Source organism: Laccaria bicolor, genomic scaffold (genome assembly GCF_000143565.1).
Source record: "Laccaria bicolor S238N-H82 LACBIscaffold_15 genomic scaffold, whole genome shotgun sequence".
In the NCBI taxonomy this organism is placed as follows: domain Eukaryota; kingdom Fungi; phylum Basidiomycota; class Agaricomycetes; order Agaricales; family Hydnangiaceae; genus Laccaria; species Laccaria bicolor.
This window is the reverse complement of record NW_001889886.1, coordinates 459002-475421: the sequence shown is the minus strand read 5'-3', so window position 1 is coordinate 475421 and position 16420 is coordinate 459002. Positions and strand designations below refer to the sequence as shown.

Here is a 16420-nt window from a genome sequence, read left to right as displayed (position 1 = left end):
CTTCTCCTGGGAACAATTTCCCTCTTCTCAAGCTACATCCTTGGGGCCATCGTCGTCCCAAGCTTCTACTCCTCCACTCGACTGAATCCAATAGTATCTCCTATGTGGACCTTTACGGACCGACTCGGCTCGCTGTTCATTTATGGAGGAATATTCTTCATTCTTGAAGCCCTGATCAGCAACCTTGCACCGGAACCGATACTGCCACGGCTGACATTCTGCGGCTTGGGGAGGACTAGGACCCGGCGGGTTGTGGGTGCAGTACTTTTTTCACTCATGGTGATAGCCATTCTCGCTCCGGTGGTGATTCGCATGGTAGCGTCTAGTGGAGGAAAACACCGTCGCGGAAAGATGTACAGGACGTTTGGCGCCGTATACGTTGTGACGTATATCCTGCTGGCCTTTCATCCTTTGCTGTCGTCGACGTATCTATGGATGATTTCTCGAAAGATTAAGTCTGACATGGCAGAGGATCACAAAATTCAGGTGAGAACATGGTGTCGTATCACTTATATTTCAAGCTGACAACTTTTTGTGATGTTAGATCTTGTCGACAATTGCCCTTAGGATCTGCCCACTGCTGATGATCGTTGCTCTTTTCAAGTTTTCTGTTTTTATCATCCAGCACGCACCTTCACGAAAGTTCGCAATCAACAATAATATTTTGCTCATTGTCACTATACTTCTGGAGGGTGTGTCGTTGTTGATGATAATTAATCAATCATGTAGATGCATTGGTAGGCCTCAGCCTTCTCCGGCGGCAGCGCAGGAATCTCTGTAACCTGTACTTAGAGAAAAAAAAATGTACATTGTCAAGCGTGGGAAAATTTGAACAGCTGGCTTCATTTCGACCATGACCATGACCGACCTCGCCCTTCATTCAAGCACCATACATGCCTACTCATGAATGTACCTCGCATGAACCATAGCTTGAGGCGAGAAATGCTGCTAGCTAACGCAATACCAAGAAAGCGACCTCGGTCTTCTCCGTCCTTGCGCTTAGACCAGGTTGGACCGACGCGGCTTGTCCAACATCGCTAAGTACAATGATGCCAAGTCAGGTAAGTTGTCTCCTTCATGAATGATCTCCGAATCCATTCCTCTATGAAACCTAGGTCAGCGTAACAATCCATCAATTGAAGACCTTGTCGAGAAACATGAGTGGCAATAACTTGTTAAAAGTCACTCTGCGTGGTCGGCATGAACGATCGCCACGTCTCTTTCCAATATGATGTTCAAAAAGAGCTTACTGCCCGTCATCGTTATTCTCCCTTCTCTGACGTCGGTTTTCTGCGCAACATATACCCTGTCCGATGAGATTGTTGGCACAGGATTTTACAACTCATTTGACTGGCAAAATATCTCCGACCCGACTCATGGGCGAGTGTGAGCGGCACATATTTTTCTTATAATGCTTGAAATTTATCTCATCTCCTAGAAACTATGTCGACAAAACGGTGTCACAAAGCCTGAACTTAACGTTCGCCTCGTCAAATACCTTTATTCTGCGCGGTGACTCCAAGACTGTTCTTTCCGCAAATGGAGCTGGGAGGAACTCTGTGAGAATCCAGTCGAAGAAGACATATAGAACACATGTAGCAGTGTAGGTTCGCCTTTTTGCTCTCGCCAAATAATCTGACAAGCTGATTTAACGTACGCTAGGTTTGACGTGCGTCACATGCCTGAGGGATGCGGGTAAGCCTGGAGTTGTCTGCCATCTCCGATGCCTAACACTGTTTAGGACTTGGCCAGCTGTTTGGGAGGTCGCCGGATCTGGGTGGCCCAACACCGTAAATATGCCTTGTGTATTTGTGCCGACGGAGACTGACCCATCTTCATTATTTGGCAGGGCGAGGTCGACATAGTGGAAGGCGTCAATAATCAAGGGCCTAACGCCGTCTCCTTACACACAAGTGCTGGTGAGAGACTTCAGAAAGAGGCTGCTCCAAAACCCTAATTTCAATTCACAGGATGCACCATGCCGGCTTCTCGTCAGCAGACTGGGTACGTCCTCCCTCTTACCCCGGAACCGCATGCGTACCTACGGCTTTCTCTGCGCAATTCAGGACTTCCACCCAGCTGGATTGCAACACGAACATAAATGGGGGAACAGGATGCGGCGTCTTACTTTCAAGCCAAAAAAGTTTTGGGCCGACTTTCAATCAGAACGGCGGAGGATGGTGCGGAACAGCGCTTTCATAAATTATTCCTTTAGAGCCTAATCATCTTTATTACTCATAGGTACGCTGTTGAGAGGTCTGCCACTGCCATCAAGGTTTGGTTTTGGGCCAGAACAGAGTGCTCCGTTCCAAACGACGTTCAAACCGGTAATTTAGCTGTGGATCCTTCAAACTGGGTACGTCACAGGTGACTCGTTTCTTCGGGAGAGCTCATCAACTTTTAGGGTGTTCCCTCGGCGTATTTTCCGAACACTACGTGCGACTTAGCTGCCCGGTTTAGTGACCACTACATCATCATCAATCTAACTTTCTGTAAGCACGTTTAAGATCCGTTGGGAATAAGCATTGAAGCATTTATCAGGTGGCGACTGGGCCGGCGGGGCTTATGCTCAATCAGGATGTCCATCGACCTGCGTTGGTGAGTACCTCCGCGAGACGTCAATTCATGTTCTAATGCGCGTGGATGTTAGACTATGTTAACAAAAATCCTTCTTCCTTCGTTAACGCACATTTTGATTTTGCATCCCTTCGAGTTTATCAGTGAAGAGAGGCGAAATCCCTCCGGCAGTATGATCGCGTTATTGCCGATAGGGAGATGTCCTTCCTTTCACCACCCATACATATTGTTCAACGAGAGCGAGGGAACTGTGGGTTCGGGTCTGAGTGTTGTAAACGTGTCAGGCAAATCATGAGTAAAACTGAGGCCCGGTTCTTGTTTCACTGACTCGGGAGCGGAAGGTAGCTGAAGACGGCTTTTTTGGCAGTTCCGTTGCTCAACCCTTCTCCGAAAGTCTCGCGTTGACTACCATATAAAGCGTTGACAACTCTATAAATTTGTACACGGCTTTAGGCTGCGCGGCCTAGAGAACTCGTTTCACAGCCTTACTAGTGATGTGCCGGCCTGGCCTGAAAGCCGCAAGCCAGCCCAAGCCGAGCCCTCGCCTTACTAAAAGGCCTCCCCTTAAAGCCGACTAGAAAATCTCCTGCCACCCTGGATGTATGGGTAATCGTGGCACGGAGCCCAAAAAGATCAGAAATTGGCCGACTAAATACCGAATTTAGTCGTCAGTACTTCAGTGTCGGTTCGCTCCAAGTCCGCTCCAGGTGAAGCCGCTCAACCGCCTCTGATCCTAACAAGTAACACCAAGAATATTTATAAGCGCGCACTCAACTCCAATCGATAGCATCTTGCAATTGGACCGCAGAAAAGCAGACACGTTTCCCGAGTCCCGACAGAGAATAGTTGGACTATCAGGCGTGCTGTTTAACAGGTAATTGGTACCTCCCGACTCGGAATAATTCGAATCTTTGAACTCATGGTGTTTTGTACCTCAAGTCTCGATCCTTCCGGTAAGAGCCTCTCAGATGCACCCCAGAATCTGCTTTCATGGCAGGGCATAATAGAGTTTACCATCACAGTACCACAGGCACACACCAACTTGACCAAATTCAAGATCAAATCTCCCTGAGCCAAGATCGCCATTTCACTCAGGATCAGCTGGACGATCGATTTGGCAACTTTTGGAAAGGTGTTCTATTCCTGACCAGATCCTTGCTTCCGTCTTCGTTGCCGGATAGGTCACCGATTTTGCATTTAATAGCACCGTCTCAAGCTTCTTCAACTCTATACATTTACTTCTATTTCCTCCACGTCTTTACGAAATACCAGCTCATGGCAACGTCTCTTTCGCTTGGAGGTCGTTTTTCTGTATCTTGCATGGATAATCGCTCGCTTATGGCCCCTGGAGAGTACGAAACGCTTAAATCGACGACGATACATTCAAGTAGAACCGGTCGACAAACGTACAAAACTTCAATTACTAACAGAACTGTTTGGCCAGACTATCTCGAGGATGCTCTGCTTCAAGGTTTGTGTTCTTTGCGCAGTTTGGAAACGCTATTGAGAATATAATTCTAGCCTTGTTCAGCTATCGTCCAACCTCCACCAAGACTCCGCGAAGGCAGCTGCGCCGCTTTCCAAATCGGAATAGGTATATTTCGCAATATATCTTTTCCGCGACGGGAGTGAAGAGATCAGCGAAGCAAGTTGGGAGCCGCCTTCAACAGCTGCGGGAAACATGTACAGACCCAACGAGTAAGTGAATTGGACTTGGCGTCGATTGGAATTAACTCCTTTAGCAGTTTACGACTTGATCGTTAACAAAAATATATCTCCGGCGACCCCTCCGGAAGAGGACCTAAGCGACGATCCCTCCACGCCGCCCATCGCTAACGACATCGACACCGTCCCCGAGTCAGAACTGTTGACGATTCCCCAATACCTCCATCAAGATCGTTTTTCATTTCTTTTTATTCCGGACCAACCCACATTTGAGCTACCCATATCCAATCAACCCACATACGACCAATCATGTCCGACCTTGTACTATGCTCCCGTTTCTTGCGACGAACCCCAGCTACCTCCAGAATTTCCAAATATTCCTTTCGAGGTGCCGCAATATCACGACAACTTGAAGAAGTCGTTGGACTTGCTATATCACCCCACGCCCTGCTACCCCTCTTCCATCCGCCCACCTCCAATAGCGTTTTATGCACCTCAAATAGAAGATGCTAGATCATCTTCGCTTGCTGGTGCAGTACATCCGTTATTTTCTTTCCCTTGATATTTAAGGTTCGTGAATTGCCCTATTTATTCAGTTGAGGATCTAGCTAAATATTCTCCAGGAAGTAATGTCGAATATGAAAAAGGGCGCGTGCGTATGGGAGCAGGACTCTCGACAAACCGAGGAATAATGACTAATTGTAACAATAGGGAACTGTGTTGTATATCATAACTATAGATCGCATAAATAATTTGTACTAACAATAACCTTCATTCGAAGGCTTCGGAAGCGCGACCTCTTCCCTGAGCATCTAGTATGTGCGAGACTATAAGCTTTTACCCGCGAAGTACATGTACGCGTCACGGGTATGAGGGAGTGTGGTCAGGCACGTAAAGAGTAAATAATGAGACAAAATCCTGCTTAAGTGGTACTAGTTTAGATTGAAAAAACCAATTGTGCAAGAATCTGACATGGGTATCTGCGCACACACCTGAATCTACCTCCTTTCAGATTCGAGAACAAGCCCTTAACGGAGTATTTTCAGGGGCCGCCAGGACGGGGTCGCTTTATTTAAATTCCCGTTTTCTACCCTCGTCCCAACTAGAAAATTGCCTGAACCGCTCACCGGATAATATCAACCATGGTACCGGGCAAACGAGAGCACTTTTTGAATACTTACTGACACAGCTGTCTCATGTCGTCCAACGCAAATGTCAATTCATCGTTGGGTCGGCCAATGGGTACCTGCTTCTGTTCTGTGAGCGGGGAAAAAAAGCCTATTTTTAGGGTACTCAATAATAAAAAAATGCTCCTGCCAGTGGAATGCCTAAATGTTCCTGGCGAGCGGTTGGACCCGGCACACGATGTCACTTTTGTAGTAATATTTGAGGGTTTCAATGAAGCGATGCGACGCGTCTGAAAATCGGATCTGCTCATAAATTATAAAAAGTATATTTTCGGGCCCAGTGAAAGGATTGCATGATATATCTCGATTTCTCTGCGCACTGGAAAAATCAAGTATCGGTACTCGGTGAATCTGATCAAGATTCAAGGTCTCCGATCTAGTCGGAAGCCGGACTCGACACCTATCGACACCATGAGGAGCTTTTGAACATGTGCGAATTATTTAACCCCTCACTTGAATCGTGCGTATTCTCCGCCAAGTGTTATTTAGTACCGATGTCCGCCCTTGTCCGCCTTCAATGCGAGTCTTTTACAGGGGCTGCATAGATAGAGCTAGTAGGGGGGATCGAAGTCGAAAAAAAGGCAATGACAAAACCCTTGAAAAAGAGAAAATGGCAAAAGTCCCTGCAGTCACTTTGTTCCGTATAAAGCGGAGGAGGCCGCCGTATAACATTCATCGCGCACCCTCAGGAGTTTGACTTTTCGAACTCAATTACTTACCTTGCTCGAATGCCCTGGCTGTTTGAAACTTGGCTAGCCATAGTGAGGATGGAATGGCTTGAAGCATTCATAAACGATGAGTATTCGAGGATCTGGAACTCACCCTGCTTTTCTTCCGGTGAATAGCTTGAGGCCTCCATTATGACGTCAAATCTGCTGCCAAAAAAAAAATTGTCAGTTTTATAGGGTCGCAAAAAGGTTTTGACAAGTGGAGAGGTACCCACCCCTTCGTGGAGGATATAAAATGATCAGACGTATCAGCTAAAAGTTTTTTGAACGCTTTATATATGTAGAATCTCGAGGTCGAGTTGGACTTCCAATTTCTTCGCTCGAATTCCTCGAGTGTTTGTGTATTATCTGGCTATAGTGAGGGTGGAATGGAAGGTATTTATATCCGACCATCCGGATCCCCCCTGCTTTCTTGTTTTTTTTCGTGAAGAGGTCGAAGCGATGGAATGGAAGGATTCATATTCGGCTGGATTTCCTGCTTTCTTTCCTGCAGTTGTTCTCGGGTCGAGGCCTCGACTGTGAATTTCTTGGCTGCCATTTGACATATCCAGAAAATGACTGGCAGGGTGGCCCCCCCCCCGCTGCAAGGTGACCGACCAACCACTGTCCTGGCCCCCCCATATGCGTCAGCGGAAGAACTTTGAAAGGTTTGAATTGAACGCTTATATGTATGCGGAAACTCGCGGTCGAGTTCCGGACCCTCCCTGGCTTTCTTCCCAATGCGGACCGAAATCAATTACTTACCTCCGACACGTCGCTCAAATGCCCTGGGTGTTCGTGTAAGGATGAAAGAATGCTGATAGTGAGTGATGGGCGTGATTGTGCGGATTTTGGACTGTCAGAAAGAGCGAAAAAAAAAACTCGAAGGGCGACGGTTCCTTGGTACTTGTGTGTAGATCCCTAATTCCCCCGCCGAATCAATTATAAAATTATCAGATGATCATGAATGAACGAGGCGCCGCATCATTCGCATACCGATCATTCAATCGAGGTCTTCGCCTGTGAAGGAAGAAGTTGGCACTGCTTTGAATCGATGCGTCGTCGTCATTTTTATTTTGATAAGATAAGCGAAGTGAACGCCAGGAGAGTTGCGCGGGAAGTGGAATGTGAATGTGCTTACTCACCGATCAACAAGGGAGATATGTAATAAATAAAAATGGGATTTTCAAGTGAGCGCTTTTTGTTATTAGAATCTTTGCAAGAGATAACTTATCTCCCCTCTGGTAGAATCAAATTATCAGATGAATGGGAGAAATGAGGCGGACTCACCAGTCTGGTCGTGCCTCTGAGTCCGGGACCTTTGCATCCCGATCATTCAAAAGAGGTTGGTAGCTTTGGAGAGATGCGAAAAAAAAAAAAAAAAAAAAAAAAAAAAAGCGTCGTCCGAAAAGAATAAGTTGATTCTTGAATATGAAGTAGGCAAAGTGAACACCGGAGGGTGCTGCCTTATTTGAACTTCCATTGGCTACTATTGGATATGGCACGAAGACAGTGAGTCGTATATATGACGGGCACACCGATTATGACGATGAATGGTAGACCGCCGTATATGGTGGGCGGGCCGTACATGACGGCATTGGGGAAGACCCTATAAGCATAGGTACCGCTGACGGTGAACACGAGGAGGTGCGCGCTTCATTTACCACTCTGGGATATGAGGCGTTAATATCGATGATGGCAATGATAATCGCGGTTTGAAGGATGTTTGGGCCAGCCATACGAACACGAGGAGGTTGCTCAGATTCGTACGTTCTGAGAAATGATTAATGGGGCGTTAACATCGATGTTGGTGATAACGATAATGATAATCGTGCTTCTTTGGTGGAGAGGAGGAGAGGAGGTAGGCTGTAGGTGATAATGGAGGCGATAGATGGAGCGAGAACCCACGGGATTGCGTAGATGATGGATCATGGAGTAGTAGGCTGTAGATGCCGCTGCTTTTGCGGGTGTGATCAGATCGCGTTGGCAAGTGTACCACTTCGGCGAGTGTTCCAAGCCGAGTATTTGTATCCAGCAGCGGGTGCACTCTCCACGGCTATTCGGGGATGCTCAGGGAATGCCGCCGATGCACTGATCCGTGAAGATCAAAAGAAAGTTTACAATGGGTGCGGCGTGGTTTACGCGTGGCCGGCCAGCTTAGGAGTTGTGTGTGGGCCTACATAAAATTGACACCAAGAGGAGTGAAAAGACAACAGACCTTGATAATAAAGGTGGATAGTTGTAACCATGTGTTTTCAGATCTTTTTCTTTCTTCTTCGGTCTTTGTCAGGGAGTAATAGCCCTTAAGGCGGAGCGCTTGGAAAGCAAAAAGGTCATCGAGCGAGTCAGGTGTAGTCAGCCACAAACAACCAAGCACGTTCAAACAATAGCTGGTTGCCTCGCCTCTCAACGTCGTCGACCTCTTTTCTCAACTTTATTGTCTACTTTCTTGCGACCATTCGTTTCAAGAACGTTTTAATTCCTGTGTACGCCAAAGAAACGACTCTGGCAACCCCAAACCCACTCTCCAAATGCGCGAGTCAAACTTCGCATTCCCGGCACAAAATAAAGCATGTGTCTGTATCTCCTCACAGCTCTACGACCGTAGAGGTGCGTTCATCCTCCTTTTATATGTCCCGTATCTTATCTTCGTCGTAGCACTGGACACGCTGACGCCACTGCCACTGTTCAACTCACTCACCCACCTAACCTACCTAACCTCCACCTCCCCTCGCATCCGCGAAATAATGACAATGGACGGCGGCCTAGAACGCCTCGTCCGCATCCTCCACGAATTCTGCATCTCCCCACCCCCCCCGGAAATCCCATCCCTCCTCTACGGCCTCATCGCCCCCAGCTCCCGCCCACCTAAACTCCCGCCCGCGCTCAACCCAAGCTCATTCGACAAACACGCAGCGTACCGCTTCTCACTCGCCTTTCAGTGCGTAGTGAACATCGGCGTGAGGGGCAGCGAGCCCATCCGGAGCAGGGTGGTGCAAGCGGGGACGTTGGATGTCGTTGGGTGTATCCTGGAGGCGTGGCTTGCGAATAAGGGTTTCGCGGTTGGTCCTAGCTCGAGTGCTACGGGTTTGCCGAGGGAGACGAGGGAGCAGAGGCAGGCGAGGAGGACGGCGATGATGGAGCAGAGGCAGAGGGATGAGGCGGCTCATTTGCAGAGGGCTCTGCAGAGGCAGCTGCAGGTTGAGCAGGTCCAGATGCAGAGAGCTGTTAGGCAGAATGTTAGGTTTGGGAGTGAGTATCATCAGAACTATGAGGTGAAGTGGCGTTTTTTTTTCTTCTGCGAGTTTTACTCAATTTTTTGGATAGGACGAATCTATGGATGTATCGATAAGCCAAATCGTCCAACTGAACGATTCAGCGCCCAACAGCGACACAGATGCATCCACTGACACTTCTATCGCAGCTACACCCTTGGGATCAGGAACACCCACTGGATCCGTGGTTGTTCCAACCCGCGATCGGAGTGGCACCATCATCGCACGACCCGTCTGGGACCGTCCGCCCAATACCACCAACGTCTTGACCAACACAGCCACAACCAACACCGCCAGGAGGTCACCACCATCCACAGACATATCCCGCCCAGACACCGAAACGGAGGACGATGGCGATGGAGACGCCGATATCGACATGGATCGCGGTAGGATCGACGATTCAGACGTAGCATCTGCATCAGCCTCTCCATCCCCCGAACGGCCTCCCCGTCGACTGCCCCTCCCTCTGGGGAGGAGGGCGGTGGGCATCGTCACGGACGATCAAACCACCGGAGCTCTTCCACCCGATATGGGTATGGGTGGTTTGGACACCGATGCGCATATTATCATCAACGACGCTGGGGCCGGGGAAGTTGTTGGAGGTGTGGGTGTGGAGGTTGGTGTGGAGGATGGGATTGTGAGCCTTGAGGCTAATGATGATTTTGCGATGGGTGCGCCGCCTGGTGCGCCTGGTGCTATTAATGCTGAGGGTGGGACGCCTAGGGGGATGAATTTTGAGGGGAGGAGGAGGAACACGAACCCCTCTACAAATGTGGGAGAGGCGCCGGATGTTACGCCTCGTGCTGGGGTTGTGGGGTTGCCGATGATGGTTGGTGGGAATACGACTATAAGGGGGCCGGCTGCGGCTGTGCCATCGCCAGCAGGACCAGCGCAGCACCACCACCAGCATCAGAGGAACGCGACTATTCGTGCGGGGGGAGGAAGGGTGGTTAACCCTGATGCGTTGGGACCTCGTACGGACGCTGGTGCCATTGCAGCTGCCATCGCACGCACAGGCGGCGGTGGTGGAAATGCCACCACCACTACCGCTAACAACAACACCAACAACAATGGAGGCAGCCACCACACACATACTCGAGACACGGAATCAAGTGGTCCCTACAGAGACGAAGACGTCTTATTATCCCTCCAACTCCTCGCGTATCTGAGCAAATACCCACATGTGAGGCAGGCATTTTATAAGCCGCGCGTTACGTTTCATCCTGCTAGTCTTGGGTTGGCTGGTGCGAGGTATGGTGTTCAGGGGAAGAAGGAGGGTGGAAGTGGGAAGGAAAAGGAGGGGGGTAAGGAAAAGGAAAAGGAAAAGGAAAAGGAGGGGGGGGGCGGGAAAGATAGGGGAGGGGGGAAGGAAAGTTTTTTCAGAGCTTTTGCGAATGTTGCTGGTGGGAGTGGGATTGGGAGGGGTAAGGAACGTCCGTCGTCTTCCTCCTCCCCCTCCCCTTCTTCTCCTTCCACTTCGTCACTGCACAACAACCCAAGCACCTCCCCGCCTACTACTACTACCCCCCTCCGCCAGACCAATGTTTTTTCACTCGTGGAGCGGTTCACCTTTAAACCCAGTTCGACGGAGACGGACCTGCCGAACCCGCCTCCTAGGTTACCGCCTGAGATACAGTATTGGGCTGGCGTTATTATGCGGAATGCGTGTAGGAAGGATGATAGTCGTGGTGGGATTAGGCAGTGTGCTAATAGTGAGTGCGGGTTTTCTTTTTAAATATTGTATACACGACGCTAACCAACGAACCCCGTTTAAATAGTGCTCTGTGGACGCTGGGAAACTTACCCACGCGAATTTGCGAAATGCAGAAGGTGCAGGAAGGCAAAGTATTGTGGCAAGGAATGTCAGAGTACGGCGTGGAGCGAGGGACATCGGTTTTGGTGTAGTGCGAAGGATGTGGATGAGGATGTTACTGTTGAAAGGGAACGGGAGAGGGTTGAACATCCGCCACAGCAACAACCACAACAACCACATGGAGCGGGGGGGATACAGGTCGCGCAGTTTGGAGTTGGGGATGTTGTTAATGTTCCTGTTGGACGGGAGGTGAGGAGGACGAGGGAGAGGGATCGTGTGCAGGGGTTGGTGGTGGCGGCTCCTCCGCCTTTACCTCCGCATACGAGAGCGGAGGGGAGCATGGCGCGTGATCGGACGTTACAACAACAACAACATCAATTGCAGGCGTCTCCGCATACGCGTATTCGATCTCGACAAGGACATGGACAGCAAGTGCAGGCGGCGCCTGACCCGACGAATGCTGCGTATTTGACGTTCCAGGTGCAAGGCCAGGAGTCGTCTGGGAATGGAAGGAGGAGGGCGGAGACGATTACGGGGTTGGGTGGACATGCACATGCTCATAGGCTGGTGGACGTTCAGATCCCACCGACTGCGCCAGCCCCATCACACCCACACCCACACCCACATAGGATGATACCACGGCATCCGTTGCATCATCAGCCGCAAGGTCCGTTAGTCCCGCAGGAGTGGTTCTCGCCGCCGAATTTTAGGGGGAGGGGTAATGAGCCTGGTCCGTCGAGGAGGACGAACCCGAATCAGAATCAGAGCCAGACGAGGAGGATGGATGTTAGTCCTACGACGACCACGACGAGTTTGAGTTATCGGGGTTCGAGTGCGTCTGCTTCTGGGGGTGGGGATGATAATGATATGGTTTTGGGATGATGAAGATTTTTCTGGGTTTTCACACGGTCCTACTCCTGCGATGTTGGACGTCCTTGCAGGTTATCGCCACCACCACCATCCAACGAACAACAACAAAACCGTTATATGATCCATCAAGCTCGCTCGCGTTTCCTTCATTACCATCCATGAATCTCGGCCTCTCACCGTCCTCTGGCACTATCCATCCATCATTGCATTAGATGTGTTTGACTGCTGCTCTCGTTATATCACGAACATTCATCCATCCCATACGACATCTCCCCTACTCATCGCACGCCAACCCACCATTATTCATATCCCCCTGGTTTCTCCCCAAGATTTAGTGTCTTTGATCATGAACGATCTTTTACATAGTTCCATCGCTTAGGTACCGGTGTCTCCCTTTTTTCCCTTTCACTTTCCCTTCCTTTACGTCGACTCTGAAGTACACACATACATAGTTTCTCGTCCTCCTCTTCCTCTTCCTTCTCCTTCTACTCTCGATTTTAGCTCTTTTTTTTTCATACTCACAGGCGTCTATAGCATCACAATACTACCCATAATTTTTCCTACGTATCTGTTGTTCCATGTGGGTCGAACTTGAGGTTACTTGACGTCTGGAGTGACGTGCGAAGGTGTCTGGAGTCGTAAGTAACGTAAAGTGCACTTTCAAGAGTCACTTTCACAACCTTTCGTGTTCGTGAGTAACTGTTTCCTGGAATTAATTCCAGGCTCTAGCTTGGCCTGGAGGTCGAGTTTTTTTGTTTTTTTGTTTTTGCATCCAGGCTCCAAACTACCCCAGACAACAGAAAATCCCTCAAGGAATTATATAATTCGTGCCTAGATGCCCTTGATCGACTTTTGCCGGAGCGGCCTTGGCACTCACTCACGTTATCCCTTTCACATCCGAAGTCGCTCGATGTTCGTCGGCCATTTCTCATATCCTACCAAAAATTCTATTGCATGATGACTCTGAAGTTGACTGAATTTCACAAATCACGGAAGGGGCACATGTGATGGATCATCCGCGGCGGAATGTTCCCCGTATTGCAACCCTAGCAACCCTGGCAGTCGATCGTGACAGAGCTCTGAATCCTGACTGACGTATGATCTCGTGTTCTTCCTTGGTTCCTTCCTTCAACAAAAAGTCGAGGGCTTGTTGTGCGTCCTGAACATTCCCTCTGCCGCCTCTTTCCCAGTTCCCCCCCACTATTCTAACCAACTTACGCTACACTCCTTTATCCCACCTACGTTCATTATGATGCTCGCAAAACTGTTCATCGTCGTTGCTGGTGCCGTTTGTACCGTTGTCGCGTCGGCCGTCGTCCAACGGGACGAATTCAAATCTCTTAACCCTCCACTCAGCGTTCTTGATTCGAGGGATACCCCGGCTGCATACACACCACTTAATCCACCACTCAACGTTCTTGATTCCAGAGACGCCCCGTCCTCCCCCACTGTGGCCCGCTTGACGAATGCTGAACGGCTCATCGCTGGCCTCCCTCTTAACGCGCCTCGCCGTTCTCGTACCAGTCAGTTCTTATCACGTCATTTTTTTTTTTTTCGCGCGCAAAGTAACCTCATAATGGAATAGCCCATCCTCGAGGAGTACCGTCGGGTGTCCCAACTATGTACGTCGCACTTCGTTTCAGGGATTGTTGACATTTAAATTAATCACTTTTCCTCGTAGTTCTCAAGGCTACATCAAAGTGACCGAGACTGGAACGGGCAAGGACTACGGTTTCCTTAACAAGGACCTCAACAGTTTTGGAGAATTCCAGACGACCTCCGATCCGGATCAACGTGCCATTTTTTCTATTAATCTGGTTGACGCTGCTCAAGGACAAATCAATATTGCCGTGGTAAGCGACCCCAATCCCCGCCATGCGTTATACTCTTACCCTCTCTCTCTCGCACGCAATGTAGAACGGCGCCTCAGCCCGTCCCTACATTGGTGGCATCGTTGGGTTTTCTTCGGCCTTATCAGACCTCAAAACTGGATTTGCAACGTAAGTTGGTTATGATCAAAGTGAATTTGTCTTGGCAAACATGCTTTCCAGCTACTCGTACATTGGACGAACCGAGGCTAGCCCGTTTCATTCAGCGCCTGTCACGCTTGGCAATACCTTCAGTGACGCGACCGGACAGGCAAAGGCAGTTGAGAGCGCAATGGTGAGTCAAGAGAGCATTCGCTTCCATTACATTGGCGGACTAAGATTGGCATTCTGCCCAGTGGGTCTACGACGCTGTATCGGGAACTATTACCCCGCAGTGGGTTAACAACGATCACTCCCTTCCCGCGACGTATATTGGTTTGAGTCAGGGTACGTTTTCGTGAACGCACATATCTTTGTATTCTGATCGATCGACTTTATTAAAGGCCTGCTGGTCCTCTCCGGTGACAAGCATAGCTTCTCAACCGTGTTTGGACCCACCACATGGCTTGTGCGTCCCTTTTTTTCTCTTAGAAAACTTGAGCTCATTAAATGTACTCAGACGTTTACTTTTATTCCCATTTAATCAATCCTCTATGCCCTTGACTCTTCGGACGTTCATTTAGTAGACCTGAGGTTTTATACCCTTAGTAGCTGGAAATGTAGAATTTGCTTCACATCCCTACCTCAGTCTGAGGAGAATATACTGAGTTCATTCTTCATGAATATTCCTTGTGTCTTGCTTACGTTCATTCTCATCGATTAAATTACATTTAGTGATACCTCGGAGTCACCCTTGGCATGACAGATTGAGTTCATGTGAAGTCTCGAAGGCATGGCCACTTTCAAAGGCCCCGACTAATAATCAGTATATTAGGTGCTTGAAGTATATCCCTACTTGGAAATCTAACATTATGATTTGAATTTGCCAGTTCACTGGACCCATGGCCATTTATTTCCACGTAAAAGCAGGACAGGCAGTGGAGGGATATATAACTTGAAGTCGCTCAAAAGTAGACAGGTAGCGGGGATCCTTCAGATCTCCAAGAAGAGTCTCTGCATTTCTGTAAAAAATCTTGATGGACGGAACCGACTCGAGGAACGGTATAGCCAAGTAATCACAAATGCTTTCCTGGTCAAGACTGCCGTCATAAAAGGTGAAGTTGTTCAAGGGGCAGGAAGACCTGTTCAGAAAGTCCTCAAGCAAGCGATGGTCACGCGTGCTTGATGAGATGCCTGTGTGCAGATGCAGGTCTTGCAAATGGGGTAGCGTAAGCCGACTTAAAATAAGGGCAAGATCCCCATTCCCCAGTAGAGACAGCGACTGGAGGCTAAGAAGAGTGGCTTGAGTTCCTTTGCCAAAGGCCTTGTACCAGTGTGCGCATGTCACATCCTTCCAGTGAATCTCCAGCGCGCTTGTACAATGCGAAAGGCATTCCACCACATCCCCTCCGTCGATAAACAACTCCATATAGATATGTGTGAGCTGACGGAACGGTATGTTACGCAAGGACTTTGCTGGTAAATTTCCGAGCCATGACAGCTTGCGAAGATTGGAGAAGAGTGGGAGGAGGGATGAAACTTTTGCTGCATCTCGCGCCAAAACTTTTCCATCAAAAACCAAATCTAGCTCCTCTAAGTTCCGCGCCTGTGAGTCAACTGCACCCACGAATTGTAGAATAAGCTCGTGATTCAAAATAAAAGATATTGTGCGCCATCGATGCATTTCCTTTGAGAATAATCCAAATATTTTGGATGCATGAGAACGATATTGACATGGGTCATTACGACTGGCGCTTGAAAGTGGCAGCGCAAAGTGCAGGGAGAGGGGCTGACCAGTAGAACGGGATAGCCAGAGTTCGATGAGCGCAGGATGTGGGATGAAAGGTCCATAACCACTGGCAGCCAATGAGTTCCACAGGAAGGGTAGTGACAAAGCCACCTGTCTCCAATGGCGACAAATTTGACAAAGCAACAAAGGCACTTCCCGACGCCTTGGCCTCGCGGGAGTATCAAACTTGCGAACTACGCCTTCTCGACAAAGCAGAAAAATGTCGGCAAGAATTTCCGGGGGAAGGTGATTGATAGAAGTAAGTTAATGTGTTTCGCAATTATCCATAAAATTCGCTCCTGATAGATCAAGAAAGGCAGACTCGCGCAAGTCGGCACTAGTCGCAACAAAGAGACCTTGTCTACATGATAAGGTGCAAGTCAGCCGTGTCTCAAAGTGTTGCGTCGCCAGGTCAGGTTCGAGCTTACCTCGCCGTCCTCGCTTGCTGATTGTTATTTGACATATCTTCTGAAGAGCAGTGCAACAATGATATCTCCCAGCTGTGACCGTCTCCTTGAAATCCTTTGAGTACAAAAGGGTCAGTCAAGATTTCAATCAATACATACTCAC

The 16420-nt window shown here is 49.0% G+C and overlaps 5 protein-coding genes across 5 annotated transcripts; all 5 read left to right on the top strand.

The window, feature by feature from the left end:
* Nucleotides 1-1231: 1231 nt before the first annotated feature.
* LACBIDRAFT_250640 (glycoside hydrolase family 16 protein) lies at nucleotides 1232-2724 on the top strand (the record flags this gene model as incomplete). The annotated part of the gene is made up of 11 exons (XM_001882165.1): nucleotides 1232-1386; nucleotides 1439-1603; nucleotides 1663-1695; nucleotides 1742-1790; nucleotides 1850-1919; nucleotides 1971-2004; nucleotides 2067-2180; nucleotides 2242-2356; nucleotides 2405-2492; nucleotides 2542-2598; nucleotides 2651-2724. The coding sequence occupies 11 exons, from the start codon at nucleotides 1232-1234 to the stop codon at nucleotides 2722-2724; spliced, it is 954 nt and encodes a 317-aa protein (XP_001882200.1).
* A 1173-nt stretch (nucleotides 2725-3897) lies between these two features.
* On the top strand, nucleotides 3898-4804 carry LACBIDRAFT_299001 (uncharacterized protein; the record flags this gene model as incomplete). Its single annotated transcript, XM_001882164.1, has 3 exons — nucleotides 3898-4048; nucleotides 4099-4275; nucleotides 4323-4804. 3 exons carry the CDS (start codon nucleotides 3898-3900, stop codon nucleotides 4802-4804), a joined length of 810 nt encoding a protein of 269 aa, XP_001882199.1.
* Nucleotides 4805-9560: 4756 nt separating this feature from the next.
* On the top strand, nucleotides 9561-12106 carry LACBIDRAFT_294562 (uncharacterized protein; the record flags this gene model as incomplete). The annotated part of the gene is made up of 2 exons (XM_001882163.1): nucleotides 9561-11123; nucleotides 11190-12106. The coding sequence occupies exons 1-2, from the start codon at nucleotides 9788-9790 to the stop codon at nucleotides 12104-12106; spliced, it is 2253 nt and encodes a 750-aa protein (XP_001882198.1). The 5' UTR covers nucleotides 9561-9787.
* A 200-nt stretch (nucleotides 12107-12306) lies between these two features.
* Nucleotides 12307-12659, top strand: LACBIDRAFT_298999 (uncharacterized protein; the record flags this gene model as incomplete). The annotated part of the gene is made up of 2 exons (XM_001882162.1): nucleotides 12307-12410; nucleotides 12474-12659. 2 exons carry the CDS (start codon nucleotides 12307-12309, stop codon nucleotides 12544-12546), a joined length of 177 nt encoding a protein of 58 aa, XP_001882197.1. The 3' UTR covers nucleotides 12547-12659.
* Nucleotides 12660-13343: 684 nt separating this feature from the next.
* Nucleotides 13344-14605, top strand: LACBIDRAFT_328112 (GPI-anchored small secreted protein; the record flags this gene model as incomplete). The annotated part of the gene is made up of 8 exons (XM_001882161.1): nucleotides 13344-13617; nucleotides 13680-13716; nucleotides 13776-13947; nucleotides 14012-14094; nucleotides 14146-14257; nucleotides 14319-14409; nucleotides 14466-14530; nucleotides 14582-14605. The coding sequence occupies 8 exons, from the start codon at nucleotides 13344-13346 to the stop codon at nucleotides 14603-14605; spliced, it is 858 nt and encodes a 285-aa protein (XP_001882196.1).
* Between the last annotated feature and the right edge of the window lie 1815 nt (nucleotides 14606-16420).